At 37.1% G+C, this 25,829-nt stretch overlaps 1 protein-coding gene across 1 annotated transcript in view; it reads left to right on the forward strand.

The window, feature by feature from the left end:
* Positions 1-1,484: 1,484 nt before the first annotated feature.
* Cfap54 (cilia and flagella associated protein 54) overlaps positions 1,485-25,829 on the forward strand; it is a 315,326-nt gene continuing 290,981 nt past the window's right edge. Inside the window, exons 1-6 of the mRNA XM_047551199.1 lie at positions 1,485-1,870; positions 10,040-10,145; positions 12,311-12,454; positions 14,180-14,351; positions 17,772-17,830; positions 25,187-25,330. Of these exons, the coding sequence (XP_047407155.1) occupies positions 1,539-1,870; positions 10,040-10,145; positions 12,311-12,454; positions 14,180-14,351; positions 17,772-17,830; positions 25,187-25,330 (957 nt within the window). The 5' untranslated portion in view covers positions 1,485-1,538. The remainder of the gene's footprint in view (positions 1,871-10,039; positions 10,146-12,310; positions 12,455-14,179; positions 14,352-17,771; positions 17,831-25,186; positions 25,331-25,829) is intronic.

Consider the following 25,829-nt stretch of genomic DNA (forward strand, 5'->3'; position numbering starts at 1 on the left):
AAGATGATTTTCTCCTAAGCCTAAATTATTTAAAGTCTTAAAATTTTTACTCCTCACCTACAGACAGGATAAAATCTTTTCCAATCACAGGATGATATCTATGTCTTAACTGGAGAAATGGACTCTGATAGTGAGGCATCCTTGCATTTCGCTGCTTTCCACAAAGGTACTCTAGCCATGATTACCTGCCCCAATGAACAAAATCACTGTAATCTTCCTTCAAAGAATATTAGGGTGCAGTACACATGACATATCATACTAGTCTTACAAATTAGTACAGACCCACAGAGCCTGCAAGAAATTAGGTCAGAGCTAGAAGAAATCAGACTGTGGTCTAATAAACTTCTTAATCTTGAATGGGAAATTGGACTCACAGGGTGTTAGGGTCACTGTTTTTCTTTATTTCTAAGTGCGAAAGAACTGGTAACAACTTTTAGTGGTGAAGATCTGCTTTTTTCCCTAAACTACCAAATAATTGTGGTCCTTCTCTAAGATTTTTGGTATTGCATAATTTATAAGGAAAGCAGTTTCCCTATTACTTGAAACTCAAACTTCAAAATTTGACTGTCACCATTGCCCGTAATACATAGGGAAAGAACTTTCTTTGCCACCAAGTATTTACTCTGAGGTCTGTAGTTTCCTCATTAGAAGTGAAGTTTCCTAAGATCTCTTCGTACAAGGCAAAAGTATTTTGAGACTTAATACTTCAGGTCATTAGTATAAATTAATGTTAAATGCTTTAAGTTGTATAAAATACACATTAATTTATAATATAGCGTTAATTAAGATAAAGGTGAAATGATAATAAATAAATAAAATCATTATTCGAGGCAAATCATCATTTCCACAGTTTCAGACCTAAAGGGAAGAGAATGGACAATTTACAGGTTCTTGATTCTTAAATTGCTTGTCATAGAGTTTCATCATTTCAATTTGATTAATAAGCTTCGTTTTTGTGAGTCAACAGTACTCATTCATTCTGAACACAGGCTTTGGAGTCACAAGATTAGGACGTGGTCTCTGACACTATAGTTTTACTCTGACCTTGGTCAAATAATTTAACCTTCCTAAGCTTTAATTTCCTAAACCGTGAAAGAGAATCTTAATCGCGAAGTTGTTATGATGGTTAAATGAGATGTGACATTTTTTTGTGCTTCATATGCTTATAACGACAATATCTGACAAACATTAATCATCATCAAAATGAAAAAAAAGTCTGGATTTGTGATGGTAAAGATTCAGCTGTAAATCTCCAGGTTCTCAAAAAATAAAAATTTGATAAATTTAAAAAATTTCAGCTGTAATATTCGCTGTCCCTCTGTTCAAAACTTTCTTTTCTCATTTCACACAGCGGTGTCAATGGGCAACCGGACAAATAACCTTCAGAGCATCATTTCTTTCTGGGCCTAGTTCTTTATTCCTCCGCCCTCCAGGGGCCGCTGTGTTTCCCAGAAAGAGCGCGGGATGCTTGGTTGCCACGAGACCGTCGCCAGGCAACCGCGTGTACACACACTGCAGGCGGCCCAAGTCGCGTCAACATGGCGGCGCACGGCGCCAGCCCGAGCCTCATGTCGGACGCATCTCACTCCTCCGTGTCGCCCCAAGAACTGCCACCGACCCCACCCCCGACTTCGAATGCAGTTTCAGAGTCGCCCCGGGAGTCGAAGGCGAGCTCCGCGAACCCGCTGCTGCTCCAAGTGACCAGTCCCGAGGACCCTTTGCCCATCGCTGCGTTTTATGGACCGTTGGACGCTAAAAACCCGCTTCTCGCCACTTTCGAGAAGGAGATACGGGAGTTGTTAGGCTTTATTAAGAAGAAGAAGGCTTTAGAGACCACGACAGAAGAGAAGCACGAATTGCGTCGGCGTTGGTAAGCGGAGGCAGGGCGCTGGGGAAGAGGTGATGCCCTTGAATGCAGGTAGTGGCCCCAGAGCCGGGTCAGCGAGGTGGACGCCGGGCCTGACCAGAGGGCCCAGGAGAGAGAATAAAGTTTGAGAAGTGGAGATTCGTCGCTATTACAGCCTTAATTCTTGATATTGACTTCCTGTTCAGGTCAAAATAAAAAGCAATACGAAAATGTTTCCTAACACACCATTTGTTCAGTTTCTGAGTGTCTCCTGATGGCTCCTCTAGGCTAATACTTTTTTTTTTTTTTTTTTCCCACTCAGGGGTTTCACAACTTTTCATTTTGTGGGTGTATACAATTTTGTATAGGAAGACAAAGGAATAACTTTGAGGTGGCTTAGGTTCTCGAAGAAGTTCTTAATATCACGAAGAATGAAGTAAGGCATCCTGGGAACAGGTGCATTTTTATTTTATTTTTATGTTGCTATTCGGATCACAGAGACTTTCCCCCTAGATTTTGTGATTCATCTGCACATCTGTTTGCCTTTTTTTTTTTTCTATCACCATGTTATTTCTGTGAGCTGCAAACTACCTGTTTTTAAGATTCTTTCCTGTTTATTTTACCATCTTTCTTGGCCAAATACATTGCAAATTGAACAGTCACAGATGTAGACAAGTAGCAAGTACCAGAATAGTGAATGGTTTAACTTGCATTTTTTTTTGTTCATGCATTTAATTTGAAGAAATAGTTTTAACTTACATATATTATTCAATCATGCATCTAATAACTATTTATTGAGCACCTATCAGGTGCCTTTCTAGAAACTAAGAAAATGTCAAGTTAACAAAAGATAAAAATCCCTAACCCATGGAGCATATACTTTTGTGAATACAGCCAGTCACCAAAAAACTGTGGAAGTGCATTGGTCCCTCTTATCTATGGTTTTTCTTTGTGGTTTCAGTTACCTGTGGCCAACCATTACCTGAAAATATTAAATGGAAAATTCTAGAAATAAACAATGTATACATTTAAAATTTACATCTTCAGGAGTACTGTGATGAAATCTCACACCATCTGCTCTATCCACTGGGATGTGACTCATCCTTTTAACCATTAATACCCATACTGTAGCAACCACCTGCCCATTTGTTAGTAGCAGTCTAGATTATCAGATCAACCCTGTGATATCATAATGCTTGCATTCAAATAACCCCTATTTTACTTAATAATGGTCCCAAAGTGCAAAGTAGCAATTCTGGCAATTCAGATATGCCAAAGAGCCATAAAGTGCTTTCTTTAAGTGAAAAGGTGGAAGTTCTCAATCAAGAATGAAAATAATTGTATGCTGAGGTTATTAAGGATCTATGCTACAATAGGACATTTTGAGAGAGAGACCACGTTCATATAACTTTAATATAGTATATTGTATAATTCTTTTATTAGTTATTATTTTATCTCTTACTGTGCCTAATTTATAAGTAAAACTATCATGACTATGTATGTATAGGAAAAATATCACATATATAAGACTTTGTACTATATGTGATTTCACACATAGTACAGTGTATCCCCTGAGGATAAGGGAGGACTATTGTAAATGCATTTTATTAAGAGATAAATGCTAGAGAGAAAAATAGAGCAGGGAATGGGGTTGGAGGATACTGGATAAGTATTACAACTTAAAGTGGGATGACTTGGCTCCTGGTCAGGGAAAGTCAGGAAAAGTGGCCTTTTAGAAAAATAAAGAGGTATGGGAGCAGTTGATGAAGATTTCTGTGCAGAGCAGGCCACAGAGAGAATCACAAGAATGAAGGAAATGGGGTGGGATTGTGATTGTGGGAAAGCAAGTTTTAGGTTGAGGGGAGGAGACTGAAGGAATTTAATTTTAGATACATTGAGATGTAACTCAAAACCCAGGCAGAGCTATTATTAGGTGGTTGGACTTTTGAATCTGAAAGTCAGAGGATGCACATTTGGGATTTATCAATTTATTATTGATATGAAACCATGAACACCTGTTGGAATAGTTAAGGGAGCGAGTCTACATGCAGAAGAGGAGAGTGAAGGACTGAGCCCTGGGATGCTCCTACACTGACACATAGGGGTGAAAAGAAGCCAGCAGAGAGACTCAGAAGGAGTGGCCAAGGAGGTAGGAGGAAAACCAGAATGTGGATAGTGTACTGCAAGCAAGGCAGAGAAAGTTTTCAAGGGGAAGCAATGATCACTGTGGCAAATCCTGCCGGTAGGTCAAGGAGATGAGAGCCCAGAATTGACTAAGAAGAGCATATTACATACCCAATACACATATATATTTAAACAGTGTCAGTTTGTACTTTGTCTCACCATCTCCACTATCCATATTCTAGTCTAGACCACCACCATTTCACTTTTCCTCTTCAGCTACTCTGTCTCAAGTCCATTCTTCCAGAGTAATCAGGGTGTTCTTTATTCATCATCTACTTTTAGACATCTAAAGTTTTCTATTGCTTACCATTGCGTTTAGAATAAAACTAAGATGTCTCAGATATCCTCCATGGTCTCAGGATCTGGTCCTGCCTACCTTTCTTGTCTTTGCTCTTCACTTCTGAAAGCCTTTATATTTGCTCTCTCTTGTCTGAAAGGTTCTTCCCATGACTTTTGAAGTATTTGGCTCCTTTTCTTCTTTCAGATCTCATCCCTATTCTTAGAGAGGCCTTTCCTATGTAATTCAGTTTCACCTATCACTTTATATATATTTTTTTATGTGTGTGTATTTTATGTGTGTATTGCCTGTCTCCTCTCTCAGAATGTAAGCTCTCTGGTGACTTGGGATAGTGGGTCTGCTTTTCATCATTCTACCTCCAGGACCTACCCTGGGGGTTGGGACATAGTGAACATTCAATAAATATTTGGTATTATAAGAATTCAAAGGTTATTATCCTTATATTCTTAGTAATTGTGAATGTTGTATATAGGAAAATAGTCCTGGGTCAATCTGTAAGGACCTTGTCCTATCTTTAAACAGACTAGAAGATAACAATGTTAAGGACTAGCCCAGACCAGCTTCTCATATAATTTAGTGATTTTATTTATGCAACAATTTTTTATTGAGTGCCCATTATGTTCTAGACACTGCACTAGTCACTGATTGCACAGTGAACAAAATGGATATAGGAATCTTGTTCACAGAGTTTAGACTGGAGAGGGAGATGGATTTTCAATGAGTCATTAAGTCAGCACATAAAAAGTACTAAGAAAGAATTACTGGGCACTAATATGTACCAGGCATTGGATAAGGCTCTGGGGGCGCAGCAGTGAACTAGACAAAAATCCATGCCCTCTTGGAGCTTAGATTCTAAAGTAGACATAAACATACCAAGAAGGTGTACTTTAAGGTAACCTAGAAATTGATGACTTCTGGGGAGGAAGGGAAGGGGAGGGGTAATGGAGTTCGAGACAGGAAGAGGCAATTTTCAGGAAGATGGTCAGAAATAGATGACATTTGAGTGGAGGGTTATGAGAATATGGTGGCGACCTGCCTTCAAATCAATGGTAAGAGAGGTGCCATTAAGCTGAGAGTAGAAGGATGCCCAGGAGTTGATCAGGCAAACAGAGAGATAAATGGGAACAAACATGGAGGAAGATCCTTGGCAGGAGAGCAGAGCACATAGAAGACCATTTTGCAGAAACACAGTGAATGCAGATACAATGGTATAAAATGAGATTACAGGAATAGATAGGGCTTTGGGATGTCTTAGAGACCACTTTTAAGAATTTTCATTTATCCCAAATGCAGTGGGAGTTAGGAAGTTTTGGGTAAAAGATTATATAATTTTGTTTAAAAATATTGCTTTGGTGATCATGTCCAAATGAAGCATGGTAGTAGCATGGAGACCAGTTGGAGCCCAAGAGGTAGGAACTGCTTTTATAATGTATTTGAAGATGACTATTTTTAAATCAAAACTTGTTTCTTATAAAAAATTTCATAAGCATTAATATATAAATTCCAATCATACCAGTAATGTCATTAAATAAGAGTGTGAACATTTTTTAAAATATGCTTTTGTTATAAGGATATAAAATTTAGGTATTCTGTTTATACAGTTGCAGTTTTCTATTTGGAACAATCTAAATATCCAGTAGCAGCTGTAATCAATCTGCAATGCAAAGTCTTTAATATTCTCTTCTTAAATGATGTATATTCTATAGTGTATCTTACGTATTTTGTTTAATCATTGCATAAGCCATTATTACTGAGTAGCCTTAGTTTGAACTTAAGATTCACTAAAAACATTTTTTTCTTGTTATATAACCTTGATTGATTCAATAAAGCTGGTATTTTTCTTTTATGAGTAACAAACCTAGTCATCATTATCTCATCTGGAAGGTTTGGAAGTATTAACTATTTCATCCACATAATTTAAGAATTCTAGCAAGACAGTGTATGTGTTTTGAATTCATTATATTTATTCTAACCTGAGGCATTTCATGAAGCAGCAAATCCAAGTACAAGAGGTAAAAAGTGAACAAATGGCCTAGGTTTTTAGCTCAGTTGGTAGAGTGCTTGCCTTGCAATGCACAAGACCCTGGGTTCAATCCCCAGCACCACCAAAAAAAAAAGAAAAGAAAAAAAATGAACAAACAAAATATCCTTTCCTTTTAAAACTTCTGTGGTTTATATTTGCCACATTATTTATTTGGCATGGTCATTTATTACTGGTACACATATATATTTTTCGACTCCAAAATATCATTAATCGGTTCATAAAGGTAGGAGTGCTTTGTGTCTTTCACTCAGTGACTCAATCAGTATCATTCAATTATCCAAATTAATGAATTGACAGGATTCTGTGGAGATTGTTTCATAAATATTCCAGCATGTACATCATAACTATCATTCTTTAGTCCCTAAGTTTAGATCCCTGTCTCTACTAATTAGATCAGGCTACCATAACAAAGATACCATAGATTGGCCTAAACAACAGAAATTTATTTTCTTATAGTTCTGGAGGCAAGAAGTCCCAGATCAAGGTCTTTTTCAGGGTTGATCTCTGGTAAGGGCTCTTTTCTTGGCTTGTGGAAAGCTACTTTGCCATCACATGGTCTTCCCTCTGAGCCAGCTTGGAGAGAGTCTGAACTCCCCACTACTCCTTCTTTTAAAGTTTCATATATTTATTACTGTACCAACTGAAACCAGTATTATAGCACCTTCGATAGCTAAAGAAAGACCAATTCCAGATAAATATGCCCAGCGTCCAGATAAAATGATAATAACCTGGACACAGCATAAATATGTGAGCCATTTCATGTGTAATTCTTTATAGAGCCAGCTAGGGTCCTCTCTGATGTCTCTTGGAGTTGTACCTGATTTTATTACCAGTTTTCATCTGAATTCATTAGGGAATGGGGTGATTTTGCTTTTGTTTCTTGACCAGGAATTGCTTGATCCTGAAAGTCTTGTGAGAAGACATGATGAACAACAGAATCAAGTACATGCATTGCAAAGTGGTTTCTCTTCCTATGACATCAGTCCCTTTGGTGTAGGGTCCTACTTTAAAGACCTCATTTAGCCTTTATTGACCCATCTCCAAATACAGCCACACTTGGGGTTAGGGCCTCAGCATATGAATTTGGGTTGGGACGACATAAACTTTCCATCCATAACACCTTTGTTTTCTAGAAATTTATGATATGGGATTCTGTTAAAGGAAATTTAGATTGTTCCTAGAGGCATTTATAAATTTCAAAAGAGAAGGAAGGAGTAAATGAATAAATAAAATAAATAACGATCTACTACTATCCTGGTAATTCTGGCTAGAAACCATTTTGAGAATACTGTATATTTTGTTTTTGATTTCATCTGGTGGAGGGATGTATAACCTGAAATGGATTGACTGGATATTGGAACCCTTAAGCTCTTTGTAGAAGAGAATAAATTCCTCTAATTAATCATTTATTCAATTTTTTTTTTTTTTTTTTTTGGCAATGCTGGGGATTGAACTCAGAACTCAGTGCCTTGTGCTTGCAAGACAAGCAGTCTACCAACTGAGCTAAATCCCCAGCCCACCCATTTATTCATTCTTTCAACCAATATTTGTTGAGGACCTACAGGTACTAGGCATTTACTATTCTTGTGGCTGAGCAATGAATACTATCATCGAGGTCCTTGTCCTCAGGGTTTTTATTTCCCGCCTTAGGGTTATTTCTCATCTTGGAGTTGTGAAGATGAATTGAAAAAAAAATATATATGTAGGCAAGACTTGGAACAGTCAACATAATATTGAAGGAGAAGAATAAATTGGAGAACAGATACCACCCCCCCCCTTTATATAAAGCTATGGTAATCAATTGTGATATTGGTGAAAGGATAGACAAATGAATAAATAAGCCCAGAAATAAATACAGTCAGCTGATCTTTGACAAAGGAGCTAAAGCAGTACAATGGAGAAGAAAAATAGTCTTTTTAACAAGTGTTGCCAGAAAAATTACATAACCTCAAGCTAAAAAACAAATCTAGACAATAGAGCTTATAGCTTTCACAAAATTAAATCAAAATGGATCATATGACTAAATGTAAAATTTAAGACTATAAAATTCCTAGAAGATAACAGAAGAAAATGTAGATGACCTTCGATTTGATGATGACTTTTTTATATATAACACCAAAAGCACAATCCATGAAAGAATTCATAATTTAGACTTCATTAAAATTAAAAATTTTGGCTCTATGAAAGACACTGTAAAGAGAATAAAAAGAGCTGGCACAGTGGCATATGTAATCCCAGTGGCTCAGGAGGCTGAGGCAGGAGGATTGCTAGCCTCAGCAACTTAGTGAGGCCCCAACCAACTTGGTGAGACCCTAAATAAAATACAAAAAAGGGCTGGGGATGTGGCTCAGTGATTAACTGTCACTGGGTTCAATCCCCAATAACAACAACAATAATAATAATAATAATAATAATAATAAAAGATATTTCATAAATTGGGAGAATATATTTCAAAAGACATATCTGATAAAGGATTGTTAGCCATAATATACATCAGATTGTTAAAACTCAACAAGAAGAAAAATAAAACCAACCTGTTTTTAAAAATGGATCAAAGACCCTAACAGACACCTCACCAAAGAAGATATGGAGATGGCAAATAAACATAGGACTAGATGGTCCCTGTCATTGCAATCAGGGGAATACAAATTAAAATAATAATGAGATATCCTACACACCTATTAGAAAGACTAAAATCCAGAACACTGCTGGCAAAGATGCGGAGAGGTGGAGCAACACACTGAGGGTGGGAATGCCAAATGGGGGAACAGTGTGAAAGACAATTTGGCAGTTTCTTACAGGATTAAACATACTCTTACCCTATGATCCAATAATTATGCCACTTGTTATTTGCCCAAAGGATTTGGAAACTATGTCCATATAAAAACCTGCACATGGATGTTTTTAACAATATTATTCGTAATTGCCAAAACTCATAAACAACCAAGCTGTCCTTTAGAAGGTGAGTGAAAAAATAAACTGTGATACTTCACAAATATTTGTGCTAAAAAGAAATTAGTTATCAAGCCATGAAAATACATGGAGGAAACTTAGATGCACATCACTAAGTGAAAGAGGCCCATCTGACAAAGTTACACACTGGATAACATTCAGGAAAAGGGGAAACTATGGAGACAGTAAATATAAGGGAGAAGGGAGGGATGAATAGGTGGAACACTGGATTTTTAGGGCAGTGAAACTCTTCTGTATGTCATAGTAATGGTGGATATGTCACATGTTTATCCAAACCCATCAGATGTACAACTCCAAGAGGGAACCCTGATGTAAAATATGGGTTTTGGGTGATAATAATGTGTCAATGATGGTTCATCAATTGTAGCAAATGGTACCACTTTGATGGTTGATAATGGGGGAGGCTATGCATATGTGGGGGCAGAGAGTATGTGGGAAGTCTCTGTATTTTCAATTTTGTTGTAAACCTAAAACTGCTCTAAAATAAAGTGTATGAAAAATGCATATAAAGAGCTTCAATCAATGTTTGGCACATGAACAATAGTTTTAACCATACATTTATTAACAATTAGACATTAACAGTAAGGCACATTGGAAAGACTTAGCACAAGGTAAGGTTTTAGGGATTGCTTGTTAATTAGTTGAGGTTTCCAGCTGACTTTAAAGATGTCATTTTATTTTATGATTTTTACAGTGCCACCTCTTTGTTTGATATTTGGACCAAATACGCCCCCCGGCTGCCAGATGACTATTACAATGAAAAGCTTCTGAAGGTTGGAGATAGCCTTTGTCAAATGAAAGTAAGTGCCTCTGGAGAAAAGACAGCCAAAATGAAACTCATATGGCTAATTATTACTTGGTTTGATACCATTCTTATTATACATTTTTTTCCCCTTAGGAAAAAAAGTATGTAAATACATAAAGATTTTAGTGAGGCCCAGAACCAAAAATGTGTTTGATTTTTAATTGTGTAGTTAAAATTCTCCAGGGGCAACAGTTCCTGAAAGGACAGGAGTCTGGATGGGGATGGGAAGGAGCTTAGTCTGTCTAACAGAGGGTGTGGTAGGTGCACAACAGGAAGTGCTGAGTCATCGTGTTCCACCTTATACAAAGGAACCCAGACACCACTTCCTGTTGTTTTTCCACATACTGGCCTTGCCCAGGAGACAGCCCTCAAAGCAACTGGCCTTGCTGTTATGTTGCCCAGCGTCCTGTGTCCTGTTTAAATGACTGATCGTTTGGATGCTTTGCTGTATGTGATTATAGCAGTCATTCCATACATGCCCTATTTTCTGCTCAGTATTTTAGTCCAAACTGAGTTTGTGCCCTATTTTTAGTTCCTTATGAATACCTAGATCTTGGAATGCTGTGGACCTGTGAACTTGGTTTGATAAGAGTATGCTATGGCTGCGTTCTTAGTTAATTACAGTGTTTAAGAGGCACTGTTTGCCTCTTAAGCTCTGGCATAGGTTCAAATTATTCTAAGTTATGTGAAATGTCAGAGTTATTTTATCTAGAAGGATATAGGCCCGATATGGACAGTATTCAGTTTTTTTTCAACCTTCAGTTGTCAATTTAATTTTCTTCCTCCATTTATATTTTCATAATTTTGATTCTTTTGGTCTGGGAGACAAATTTACCAAACGGAGGATAAGATGTGGAAGAATTTTCATAATAAAGAACTAATATCTGTTTTCCTCTGCCTAAATCAGAGAAAACCTTAGTCTCTTGTTAATGGGCCATGACTCTTAGAAACTTGCAAATATAGGGTTTGGAAAACTACAAACAAACAAGTAATAACAAACCCAACTAGGCAAGATTCTATTTGTAAGCTATGTTCATGTGCAGTGAAATAACAGTTTTGATGAGAATTAGAAGGGAGTCCCGTTCTCTCTTCACGGCTGAGCTCCTCAGAAGTTGTTTGAGTTGGGGTTGTTTGAGGAGCATCCAGGAGGGCAGAGAGGATATTTGTGGAAAGATGAGGAAAACACATGTTAGAAGTTGACAAAGCGAGTTGGTGAGGGTTGGAGTATAAGGATTCAGAATGTCTCTGAAAGAAAGGCCTAGAGAAGAGGGAATTGTAAAATGAAAGGAACAAAGAAACAGTTTTTTCTACTTTTCACTGATGGGAGAGTTGGTCACTGAAGGTACTTATAATCCTGAAAATGAACTTGAATTGCTACTTACTTTTATTTATAGACTATTTTAATTTTAATAAAGATCATCTTGTGGCATACTCTTATTTTGTATATATTTGAATTTATTATATCAACTTAGAATAGGAAAGATTCAGAATTAGTGAGCAAATAATAAACAAATTAATAGAAATATAAATAAAACAGTGTTTGACTGTGGATGCCTCCTCAGAGGTTAGGTAGATGGACTGGCAGTTCACATTCAGGGTAGTTGCTTTTCCTGAGGCATGGAAGCAGGGGACGAAGCTGAGGAAGGGCTGCAGCAGATTGGTCCTTAGAGCGCTGCTCACGTTACCCGCCAGAAACTCTTTAGGTCATTTCTGCTCCATGGGTGACAGAAATAAAGCACATCTGTCCCGATGCACAGGTGACATAGTGCCGACTCACTGTCTGCATTCTTCTTCTTTTTCTCTCTTCTCTGTCCTTCCCTCCCTCTCTCTAGCTTTAGTAGGAGGAGGTTAAGAATTCTAACCTCCTTCTCAGTGTATGTGGGTTACTACCGTCTGGTCATATTGGATTTCAAGGGAATGTAGCTTTGACCACACACAAAGTGAGTATTTTCATCTTCGTGACCTTGATGGTCCCATATCATAGTTGGCTTGTGAGCAGAATTTGATGAGATAATGCATACAAATGGCACAGTGTGGTGCTTGGACAATGGTGGTGGTAGTAAAAGTAATAATAGTAATAACATTTATACTATTAAGAATGAGAGGAATGTTAATCTTAAAATGATATTTTGAAACTTTAATCAAATCTTTTTATTTTAGGAATACAAACTGGCTCTTTGGCAGTGCTATGGAAGATATCTTCAGCAGTTCAGTACCAATTTTGATGAGAATGAAGCAGATGTGAAACAATTCAAAGCTGTCTTTTTTCCAAAAGGCTTTGGAGATAAAACTGCTGCACTTACAGTAAGATGAAAGAAGCAGCTAAAATGGTCACATTTTATGATTAATTATGTAATTATTAATTTAGTTGGCAGCCTCTAATTTCATTTTGCTTAGCACGACATTTCACCATGTGCTATAGGGTGCTTAATAAATGCTTTCAGGGCTGGATAAGAAAGTGAACTTATTAAACTTTGTTAATGATGCCTGGAAATTGTGTCAGTATAATCTCTCATCCATCTAGCAGGCACTTACTGTTTTTATAACCCTATTTGTGAAGTGCTTTTAGTTAACAAAGTGTTTTGGAAAACATACTTGATCCTTACAATAGCTTTATGAGTTAGATATTATTACCCTATTTTATAGAAGAGAAAAATAAAATCAATCACATAGTATAAAAAAGTGGCTTTTGAATTCAAATGTAGATCTTTTGATATACAATTGTATACTTTATTATACCAATATTATTATGTTAATTGCTATTATTAATCAAACCGTTGAGCAGTTATGGTGTGTTTGGTATTCTAAATGTATTATGTCAATTTTCATCTTGCAACCTCATTATAATACTAAGTGGTAGAACTATTGTGCATTTTTTTGCAGATGAAGAAACTTATTAGAGATTTAGAAAGTTTATTAGAGATTAAGAAACCAGCCAAACCCACTCAAAGCAATGGGCAATTTTGATGTTTGATCTTGTCTGATTCCAAATCCTATGTTATTCCAACCCTGATGACTATTCAAAACCTTAGAAACTGTGTGTGGTTGGCTAATAAGGAGTTCTCAAGGTGTGTTGGGGAACCATTGAGTAGTTCACTTGGGCTGTACAGTGGGGCACGGGGATGAGAGTACTGGGCAATGTAGGGTAGCACCTCCTTGGGAGGAGAACTGAAAGCAAATTCTCTTCTGAGCCTCCCTGTCTGTATGTAGCTCTCACCTCCACTCTCTGCAATTCATTTTCACACTTGTCAGAATTAATTTCCAAAGGATAAATGGAATCACTTTATTTCACTGCCTTTTGACTTTGTCCTTGGGCAAAAGTCCAAATTCTTTGAAATGACATGGAACTTACTGTGTTCTGAGCTGGAGCCATCCCTATAGTCTCGACTCTTATCATAAACCTTTCTATCAAAACTCACAAAGGACATTGAATTCAGTGACCACTGCAGTTTCTTTAAGCATCCCTAATGTTGCATGTGCTGGAAACACTTTTTCTCTGCCAAGAGCAGGGGCTTTTTCTTTCTCATCTTTGAGTCCCTCTTGCCCAGCGAAGTGTGACAAAAAAGTGCACAATCAACATTTGCTGAATGGATTGTGTGAACAGTCATGTCTGAATTGGTGGGTAATAATGCCATTGGGTGAGTTTACAAAAATTGATTTAATTCCACATTTTTAACAATTCTTTTTTAAATTTAATTTTATTTATTTTGATTTTAATGTGGGGCTGAGGATTGAACCCAGTGCCTCACACATGCTAGGCAAGCGCTCTGCCACTGAACCACAACCCCAGCCCTAATTCCATATTTTTGATAGTATAATTTTTGTACTTTTTTTCCTTTTGATTTGAATAGGAAAGCTTAATTAAATGGAGGTTTTAAAGAAACATTTCTTCCTATAGTAATACATTAAACTAGTTAAGCCTAATTGTTTCCATATTAGTTTTTCATATTGGTTTTTTACATTTTGAGAAATGCTTTCCTGGGTTGTGTAAACCTTATTTATATTCTTTATATTTTCCATATATTTCAGTTTCATGCTTTGAGTGCCAAAAATATTTGCAACTACCGGCTGATCTGTGATGCTGATCTAAACATGAAGAATAAAGAATCTGTGAACCAGTGTCTGTCTATCTTGTTCTCCTTAAGGCTCATCATGCAGGTGGCTTTGCCGCAGGAGCACCTTTGTTGGATTATCTTCAATGGTATGTGCCAATATGTTTTATTTTCCATTTCTTCTCTCAGAAAGTTATTTAAATGCCGGGTTTGATAGTAACTTGGTTGCCTTGTGATTTAAAACATGCATTTTGTGATATGATGGTTGTGGGTTTTTTTTTTTTTTAATCATTTGAATTACATTTTAGTCTGTCCTCATAAATAAGAACTTATAACACATGTCTGTAGGTTTTCCACTGAAGGAAGGGTCAGAGACTGAGGAGATAATCAGTTTTGTGCATATCAAAAGCAGGAACCACAGTTAATAATTGGGCAAGTGTAAGATCTAAGTGGGGGAGAGATCAAGTGGCCACAGCAGGTTAGAGTGATTGTAACCATCAACCCTTGTTGGTACTCTCTTCAAAGACCTTGGCCAGTAGTTTTGACCTTTTGCATAGCAACTCCTGTCCCTAATTGTTTATTAGTGAGGAACTCTGAGAAAGCACACACATATACGTACATTACATTTGTGTGTAAAGAAGTGAATCTTAGCTATAAAAATGTAACATTTGTTTTTCTCTAAAGTTACATTGGGTGGCTTACTATATTATTCTCTGAACTCTGTGTGTGTGTGTGTGTGTGTGTGTGTGCTGCTGTGTAATATATTCTTAAATGAAAAATAACAGTGACAGTATGTTTGATGTGTGTAAGACTTGGACAAAATAACTCTGAAGAAACTATATTGGATTTTCCCTCATTCATGGCAACTGAAAGTCTATCTCCTAGCCTCTTCCTTCTTCACCCATCCCAAGTCATGTTTTGACATTTTGATTGAAATTATACTTCACATTTACCCCCAGAGATGAGGCCAATGTGGATCACATTTTTTTGACCCCATAAGCTTTTGTACCTAATCACCCTCAAGAGGATCCATGGCTCCCTTATTTGCCACTGCTATCTCTCTACCAAAATACTCAGATCTTGGCAGGGGCATGAAGCAGGAGCAGTGGTCCAGGGTTCCAAAGGTACCTGTCATTGGCCTGCTTGAGAGGTAAGGTGACATGAGTCCCTGTCTTCAGTCCTTTTAAGATCAGATCAGACATATACAAACAAACCCCTGAAAACCTTTAAAAAGAAGATTCAATGATTTCTGTATCTCTTATATCCTTTCCTTAGTGTGATTTTTATTTATACTTGTAGTATTGTGGTCTAGACTATTCTGTTTCCTCAATTTTGCCCCCTGCTATGGTTTTACAATCTAGCCAGATTCCTATATGGAAATCCAATTTGTGAATTCTCCCTGCTGAATTGTATTCCAGGTATTCATATACCCTAGGGATGGGCACTTGGTTTGCCCTACCTCTCTACTGCAGGAAAATGATAAATCAAAACTAAATAGTGTTAGATGGTGATGAGTACTATAGAGAAAAATAAAGGTTAAGATGGGTGTGAGTGAAGACAGGGCTATAATTTTAAATAACATGGTCAGGGGAGGCCTCCCCGAGGCAATAGTTGAAGGCCTGAAGGAATTTAGGGAGTAAACTACTTGATATTTGGGGGAAGGCTGTTCCAACTAGGGGACTGGCAAGTGCATAGACCTTGAAGTTTTGACAGTTTGGAATTTAAGTAGTCAAAAATATGTTTAACTGAAAAGGTCAAACACATTTTGATAACCTTTTTACTGAGACAAGTTACTGTTTACTTTTAATCAACTATTATACATACATAGCCTTGGTTTCTTAAGATCTTGATTGTTTATGAAATTTAAGGAGGTGTATGAATCTTGGGTAATATCTTAATTCTCAACTAACGTGAATCCAACTAATTTGGACTCAGATTATTTTCATAGTGTTTTTGGTGAAAAGGAGTCACAGGATCAGGCAATAAACTCATTTTAGGGATTTGGTGCAGAACAAAACAAAACCAACTTCCAGAGATACCCCGAGATCATAAAGATCTCTTTTCTATGCTCTATCATTTACTCCTTCTGGTTTCTGCCATGAGAATTTGTGAGCTGTGCCAAGATCCTGAATTATCAAAGAAGGATTCAGTTATAGTCAGCAGTCATTGGGGCTGGAGATACAGAGGGCCCTTGTCATTCTTGGAGGGCAAGCTCCTTAGGCCTTCTTAAATTCCCCTGTTTCTCCTGACTGACGTGTTTATTCAGGCTCCCAGCTTACACCTGGATCACATGTTTTGAGGGGAGGCATGTGTTTCCTGAACCTAACCCTACATGATGACTTTTTTTTTTTCCTAGAAAGGAAAACAATTATATAGTTTTATTTTTAAAGATTAAAAGTAGAATGACTGGTCTTGGGTGGGGCTGGTTGGGTTGCGGGCATGGGGTGGATGGGTCCCTTCCTTAGAAAAACCGAAATTATTGGTCAACAAAGCCAAATTGAGATAATTGTATTGGGCTTGAGCTGTTCCTAGCCGAGTAGTTTCTTTCACAGGGGATTTGAAGTAAAATAAATATATACCTGTCATGGGCACAGCCACATTCAGATACTGAGTCCTTGAATGTTAGGATCAGTTGCATCCTTTATGAAGTTTGAGGTAATATAAGTATTTGAATTTTATTCAGTATATTTGCTACTGATTCATGTAGTTAATGTTTGTTCTACTTACAGGTGTGTTTTAATCAAGGAATATGTTTTGGAGCAGATGCTGTTTTCTCAGAAACTTAAAATTTAAACACGAACATAGGATTCCTAATGGCTGAATTTTGACGGTTATGAATTTTAGACCAGATTTTTAAAGAAAATATTTAAACTACTCGTCATAACTGCCTGCCTTTTTGAACATGTTGCCATCTTTTGGGCATGTTTATAGCATGACCATGGCCTTTGGCCTTTATGTACAGAAGAATGTATGGTGACGTTCCCCCTCCTCTTTCCAACCCTTCTCTTCTGGTGGCCTGATGCAAAATCATACTTTAATGATGTTTTTCATTAGACTGTTTATAGGACATATCTTTAGAATGGGTAACTGTTCTATGAGACTGCAAATGAATATGTTATATGTTATGATTTTTAAATTGTTATGAGCTCCCTTGTTGAGTATTGTGCCATGTTGATTAAATATGCATCCTAATCTTATTTGGAGATAAATCTTTAGTTTTTCAATCATAAGGAAACCATGGGAAACACTAACATTTTATATGAATTAATAAAAGCACAGTGTACATTATTTATGCTACTATTCTTTTGTTCAATATATTTCAAAACTTAAATTGCCTTTAAAATGAGACTAAAAGATTCCTGTGTTGAGATATTTTAAATATGGCCATATTAGTTATTTTCATGATTTGTCTACAAGTGACAAGAAAAATTACAATGATCATTAACTCTACCATTTCAGATTTGCTCATGTGATTGCTTCTTTTTGGTACTATAGACTTATTAAACCCCAGAAGTTGGAATGTACAGTTTCCATCATACGTTAACATTCTTTTTTTCCCTCCCACCTAGGTACCATTTATATTTATACCATTTGCAGGAAACTGATGATCCTGGGTCAGTCCTCCAAGGTATGAAATGTACTGATGAAGTATTTCCCCTTTACTTCCTATGTTTTCTTAAGGCTTTCATTATACCATATATGGAATGTTAAACAAATAATTAACAAAATTTAGTGAATATATATGTCTTATAGTTTTATTGGTCTTTGTTTTACTTTTATAGTAATCATGTAAAAATGTGGACAATAGAGTATTAATGAAAAGAAAGGGAATTCGGAAAATTGATAGGTGTTCTCTAGTGACCCTGTCTGCTAGATAGTCTTACTTGTCATGCTTGATATTGAACCAGGGGACCATCCTCTCTGGCTTGCCTAGGACAGTCCTATTTATGCTAGTCCTGAAGTAATTATTAATAGTCCCTTGTTCAATCTTATAAATGTCCTGGTTTAGATGATAAACTATGGCCACTCTCTATATATTATGTAGTTCTTGGACTTTTACTTATTGCCCACATGCTATTCGAGTGAACAAAAGCCCACGGGAGGGTAAGGGGACTTTATAATAAGATAATAAGATTCTCACTTACCAGTTCTTACTGCTCAGTTTTAGCTTGAGGAAGTTGCTGACACTTCTGTTGACTTCCCTGCAAGGTTGGTAGCACTTTTGTCTGCAGGAGACATATTTATTTTCTGCATTAATTTTCCAGTCATTGGAATGTAGGCCAGGAAGGGCGATTATACTCCCATGGAGACCCTGCTGGAGTTGCTGTTGCTGTCTGAAACATTACTGTTTTATTTTTCTTTATTGCTTGTGAAAGCTTATCCTGAATATTCTGACACTCAGGAGAGATACCATTTTTTTCCTTATTTCCTCAAAACAGACGAGTATCTTAAAAGTTAAAAACACTTAAAGAGGGGCTGGGGAGATAGCTCAGTCGGTAGAGTGCTTGCCTTGTATCCCCAGCACCAAAAAAAAAAAAAAAAAAAACTTAAAGAATAAAAATGGAAGTAAGATATTTGCATGCTCAATAGATAACATTAACTATATGTTCTCTTTCCGTATTGTTCCTTGTGTTAAGAACTTTATTACTGACAGTCACTTGAACAAACTCTGGGCCAGCATTTTGAGTGTGAATTAAATTGAGGGAAGACTGTCCCACATATAATATAAATTTGGCCCACAGATTATTCCAGCAATTCTACATTTAGTTCCAGTTGAGTTCCTGAAAAGAATTTGTACTCTCCAGTTACACTTGCTGTAGCAACAAATACTGCTTCACAGAAACCATCATCGTTTGGTCTGCTACAGTGTTTGCTTGCCAAAACTTTGAAGGGGCAGAGGCATCTGTGCCAACATTTGACTGTTAGTGTTTGTACTTGTTAACGTTGGGAGAATTTTAATTTAATGTGATAGTCATCTTAAAATAATTTCTTATTTATAACCTATGTAAGACATTTCCTCTCTCCCTCATGTAACTTGATTTTGTATCTGGCAAAATAAGTGGAGAAGGAGGATAGGTGTATGGTCCCAGACTTGTAGGATGGGAGTGGGGGAAGTGAGACATGCGAGAATTTGGGGGTGGGGAGTGGTTATACAGTTGGGATGAAATTCTTTCAGTTAAATATAGCAGGTTTCAAGGAAATTAATAATTTTTACCCAGAAATTCCTATGCCCCCAGTTGCTAAATTGATTCCTGGGCTGAGGCTATAAATGGGCTTTATGGGTCTACTTAATGGAGTCAAACCCTTTGAGGTCCTATCACATCTGAGACCTCCTAGTCTCAGGGACACTGATTCTGTAGTGAATTTAGAATTTAAGTCTTTTATAGCCTAAGACAGAAGGAGAAATAGACAAGGCTGTTCTTAGTGTCCTTCCAGAGCAATTTAAATTTCTATTTATGTGTCTAGGCATTATGGTTACCCTCTGTTATTACCAAGTCCATACTCCACACTAGGTACTTTGTGAAGGCTTTGCCTTCATAGTAATACCATACTCTAATTAGGCGGGCACTATCACCACCACCACCCTACCACCACCGTCATCATCATCTGTTGAATGAGTGCCTTTCATCTGGTATGCTACACTGAGCACTTGCACGAGTTATCTAATCCTCAGATCGCCATTTTGAGAAAGAAGTTGTTATGACCTCCATCTTAATTTAATAAAAAGCTTAATTTGCTCAAGGTCACACATCTAGTTAGGGATTCGCTGAGGCCAGAATCAATGTCACTCTGCACTAATATTCAACACCATTCAAATAATGCATGTCTGTTTGCTAAATTGATTCCTGTGATGATCCTTCCTGTTAGGTTTACCTACTCAAGTGGAGGAGCTGTGTGGAAGGTTGATATATTTTTTTATATTACCCTGAATTCCTAAAGAAATCCTGAAGACTTGGACTAACCTGGGGCTTTTCCCCAGTTAGTACCCAGTTTAGTGCAGAGGCAGGTCACTAACGTAAGCTTAAGGAATACAGAGGAATACAAGGAATACAGGTTTATATGACTAAAACCCCTTTCCCTAAATACATATGACAACTTTACTTTTTGTTTATAGAATAATCTCATTTCTCTTCTGGCATTTAAAACAAACCGTAGTATACAGTACTTGGCAAACATTAAAGAATGCAGTAGAATCGATTCATTCTAAAAAGAAAAATACAAAAAAACCCAACCTCTTGATTTCTGTTTCATTTGACTATAATCCTGAAATAGTTTGGTGAAGTATTTGACTTGAACAATAATTGTCAACTTATTCCACACACCAGTGCACAGACTTCAAATCCACTTTGAAATTGCTTCACTGTTATTTTCCTCGAATAATATAAATTGATATAAATGAGGCTGCAGTGCCATCTTGTGGCTAACACGATTCTCCTCAATTATTGAAGGCCTAATTTGTTTCTGGAAGAGGGGCTTTATCCTGTTGTACAAATTTATTGTCATTATTCAAGAATCTGGGATACTTCTTAGCTCTCCTGTGACTGGTTCTGTTGACTTTGAGGTTTTTTATTGAATTTATTTAATAATTCTTGTGAATATCTGCTATGTACCTGGCCCTATTCCAGGTATTGTTGATACAAAAGTAAATAAGGCACTGTTCCAGTTCTCAAAGAGATCACAGTTTAATTTTGGAGTAACACATGTAATGTTAATGCAATTGGATGTGATGTGTGATTCAGACAAACATCCCTAATATGAAAATCCAAAACCCAAAATGCTTCTAAATTTGAAACTTTCTGAGAACCAACATGATGCCACAAGTGGAAAATTTCACATTTGATGGGTCAAATATATTTAGATGAATTGGGGTAGTGGGAACATTCCTTAACATTATAAAGGCCATCTACGCTAAGCCCATGGCTTATATCATTCTAAATGGTGAAAAACTGAAAGTGTTCCCCCTAAAAACTGGAACAAGGCAGGGATGCCCTCTTTCACTACTTCTGTTCAACATCGTCCTTGAGACTCTAGCCAGAGCAATCAGACAAACCAAAGAAATTAAAGGGATATGAATAGGAAAAGAAGAACTCAAACTATCCCTGTTCGCTGATGACATGATTATATATTTAGAGGAACCTGGAAATTCCACCAGAAAACTTTTAGAACTCATAAGTGAATTCAGTAAAGTAGCAGGTTACAAGATCAATGCTCATAAATCCAATGCATTTTTATACATAAGTGATGAATCTTCAGAAAGAGAAATTACGAAAACTACCCCATTCACAATAGCATCGAAAAAAATAAAATACATGGGAATTAATCTCACAAAAGAGGTGAAAGACCTCTACAATGAGATCTACAGAACACTAAAGAAAGAAATTAAAGAAAACCTTAGAAGATGGAAAGATCTCCCATGTTCCTGGATAGGCAGAATTAATATTGTCAAAATGGCTATACTACCTAAAGTGCTATACAGATTCAATGCAATTCCAATTAAAATCCCAATGATGTACCTTGCAGAAATAGAGCAAGCAATTATGAAATTCTCTGGAAGAATAAAAAACCTAGAATAGCTAAAGCAATCCTCAGTAGCAAGAACGAAGCAGGGGGTATTGCAATACCAGATCTTCAACTCTACTACAAAGCAATAGTAACAAAAACGGCATGGTATTGGTACCAAAATAGACAGGTAGATCAATGGTACAGAATAGAGGACATGGACACAAACCCAAATAAATACAATTTTCTCATACTAGACAAAGGTTCCAAAAATATGCAATGGAGAAAAGATAGCCTCTTCAACAAATGGTGCTGGGAAAACTGGAAAACCATATGCAATAGAATGAAATTAAACCCCTATCTCTCACCCTACACAAAACTCAATTCAAAATGGATCAAGGACCTCAGAATCAGACCAGAGACCCTGCATCTTATAGAAGAAAAAGTAGGTCCAAATCTTCAACTTGTTGGCTTAGGATCAGACTTCCTTAACAGGACTCCCATAGCACAAGAAATAAAAGCAAGAATCAACAACCGGGATAGATTCAAACTAAAAAGCTTTCTCTCAGCAAAGGAAACTATCAGCAATGTGAAGAGAGAGCCTACAGAGTGGGAGAATATCTTTGCCAACCATACCTCAGATAGAGCGCTAATTTCCAGAATCTATAAAGAACTCAAAAAACTCTACACCAAGAAATCAAATAATCCAATCAACAAATGGGCTAAGGAAATGAACAGACACTTCACAGAAGAAGATATACAAGTAATCAACAGATATATGAAAAAATGTTCAACATCCCTAGTAATAAGGGAAATGCAAATCAAAACTACCCTAAGATTTCATCTCACCCCAATTAGAATGGCGATTATCAAGAATACAAGCAACAATAGGTGTTGGCGAGGATGTGGTGAAAAAGGAACACTCATACATTGCTGGTGGGGTTGCAAATTAGTGCAGCCACTCTGGAAAGCAGTGTGGAGATTCCTCAGAAAGCTTGGAATGGAAACACCATTTGACCCAGCTATCCCACTCCTTGGCCTATACCCAAAGGACTTAAAATCAGCATACTCCAGAGATACAGCCACATCAATGTTCATAGCTGCTCAATTCACCATAGCCAGATTGTGGAACCAACCTAGATGCCCTTCAGTTGATGAATGGATAAAGAAACTGTGGCATATATATACAATGGAATATTACTCTGCAATGAAGAATGATAAAATTATGGCATTTGTAGGCAAATGGATGAAATTGGAGAATATCATGGTAAGTGAGATAAGCCAATCTCAAAAAACTAAAGGACGAATGATCTCGCTGATAAGCGGATGAGGACATATAATGGGGGGTGGGAGGGGTTAGCATTAGGTTTAGGGTTAGGTTTAGGGTTAGGGATAAGGAGAGCGGTAAGAATGAAGGAAAGAAGGACTATATAGAGGGAAAAGAGGGGTGGGAGGGGTGGGGGGGAAGGAAAAAAAAATCATTGCCCTATGTAAACGTATGATTACACAAATGTATGCCTTGACTCTATGTACAAATAGAGAAACAACATGTACCCCATTTGTATACAATAAAAAAAAAAAAAGACTAAAAATACAGTGATCCATGACCCAGGGGGGAAAAAATGTAATGTAGATTTAAAATAGAAAAGAAAGAAAAAATATATATATATATTTAGATGCACTAAATATAGTATATGAAATTACCTTCAGACTCTGTGTTGTGTACAGTGTATATGACACATAAATGAATTTTGTGTTTAGATTTGGGTCCCATCCTCAAAATATGTCATTATTATAATGCATATATTAAAAAATGAGAAGAAATTCAAAATCCAAAACAATTCTGCTCCCAGCATTTTGGATCAGGGATAATTAACCTGTATATATGTGTATAAAATATATGTGGATGATATATATACACTTTAACACAATTACAGTAGAGATGGAAATGAGGCAATGGTTATTTCTAGGAACATTAGAAAAGTCTTCAACAACTATCTCTCTTCTACTCTACCCTCCTCAGCCTCCTTTCTCCTTTTTCTTTTTATCACTAAAGCTAACATTCCCATGTGCCAGTGATTGTCTAAGCACTTAACCTGTGTTAACTCATTTAATTCTCAAAGAACTCTGTGAAATAGTTACTGTTACCCTGGTTTGCAGACTAAGAACCTGAGGCACACGAGTTTAAGTAAACTGTCCAAGGTAACACTGCTAGTGGTGGAGAAAGTGTTTTAGCTTAGTCTTACAGGGCAGGTGAAGGAGAGAACATTGTGAATAGAGATCACGAAAAACCTTTGGACCAGCTTTAAGTATAGGATGCAAGGTCAAGAGTAATGGGAAAAGAAAGGTAGGGACTATGCATGTCCTAGTAAGGGGTTTGCACTTTGTCATGTGGGCAACAGGGAGACATTCAAGTGTTTTTAGCATAAGAGTGACACACCCTCATTTATGTTTTAGAAAGATAATCCTGGTGGAGGTGAAGGCGTAGAAAAAAGTGTGTAAGAAGGCAGGTGGTGAGAGGAAAGAAAAGGGGGAGGTATCGAATAGTCCAGGGAGGCCTTGATGAGGGCTGGAATATCCATGGGTAGAATTTAGAATTTGAGATTCTAGCACATTTAACTCATAGATTCTTATTTTCACCCCAGTAATATTTCTTATAATATTATGTGGAGAAGAGACCAATTTTCCTTTCTTATATTAGATCAAGTGAAAAGCAATATAATTTGGTAAACCTTTGAGCTCTTGGAATATTTTGAAGAAAGGGTAAAGATTGAAATAGTCATAGTATTTCCCTGTCTAGGGCTTGTGGAAAAAAATGTCAAAAAAGAAGTAACCAATGGATTTGTGGGGAAAAGCCATTTAGCAAGAAGAGCAGGAGAAGCCGTTATGTATGTGTCTATGGACAGAGCAACAGCCTTGTGATCCTTCTCCCACCATTTTGTTTTAAATTTTACCTTTAGTGCTGGTATTAGGTACCATTTACAGGATGCTGACAACGTGCCAAATACCAGACCAGCATGTCATCATCTCTTTCTCCATAATAGCTCTGCTGTGTTGTCAAGAGAGGCAAAATTGGGACTGGAACCTAGATTTATTTGATCTTAATCTGTTTCTACTAAGCACCACTGGATCCTATCCTTTCCTTTTTATCCTACCCTCCTATTCCGGAATAATGTCCTGGTTCCAGGTCAGCTAATAACAATTGTATCCTTGGAGGGAACTCCTGGACTAATGTTGGCTCTTGATAAATTTTAATAAAAATGACCTGAATACACAGGGTGACTTTAGGAGCCAAGAAGGATGTTCTAAAATGGCTACCTTGAGATCTTGACTTCTTGGAATTATTTTACAATATTTGTTTTCTCTTGACTCACTGCTCATTTTTTAAGTAGTCAGACTTGTTCTCACAACTTAGAATTTGATGATATTCAGCAAAATCTTCATTAACATGAGAATAAATTCACTTGTGCCCTTCGTTTTTCAGGCCTTAGAGTACCTGCTGTGGGCCAGCATGTGTATGGAGTCCTCAGTCCCGCTCCTGTCTGTCAGGTACTTGACATGGAGAACTACTCTTTACACCGCTGTCTGCCAGTGTTACTATGACTGCCAAGTGGGTGTTCATGGGGAGGTATGTCACTTAAATTCTGGTGGTTCCGACATTAGAAATACAGCTTGTTCAGCATTTTCTTCTTTGGTTGCCCTCAAGAAAGCAAAACAAGACAAAAACAACCAAAGAATTGAAATGAAGTCAGGACAAAAGTTCCAGCCTTTATTTGAAGATATCTGCCTGGCCATTCCATTCTGTTGATTTCCTGCGGGACTTTCTGCTCTTTCCTTTACACTCAATTAACTTCTGTCTTCTTCACTTGTCTTCTGAAAATAATATCTGTTATCTTTCGTTCCTTATTTTGTTCACCATGTAAGCCATTCCCTGTTTAGTTTTGTATTCTGTACCACCTATTTTACATGTATCTTGCTGCTTCTCTGCTTCCAGCCAGTTATTACATTCTGTTTTTTCTTGTATTTGAAATACAACTTGTGTCGACTGGGGCTTCCATTGGCTTGTGCAGTATCTCTGTGTACATCAAATAGGGGGTGTGGCTGGTGGTGGAGTGCTCGCCTAGCAC

This window comes from Sciurus carolinensis, chromosome 4 (genome assembly GCF_902686445.1).
Source record: "Sciurus carolinensis chromosome 4, mSciCar1.2, whole genome shotgun sequence".
Classification (NCBI taxonomy): Eukaryota; Metazoa; Chordata; class Mammalia; order Rodentia; family Sciuridae; genus Sciurus; species Sciurus carolinensis.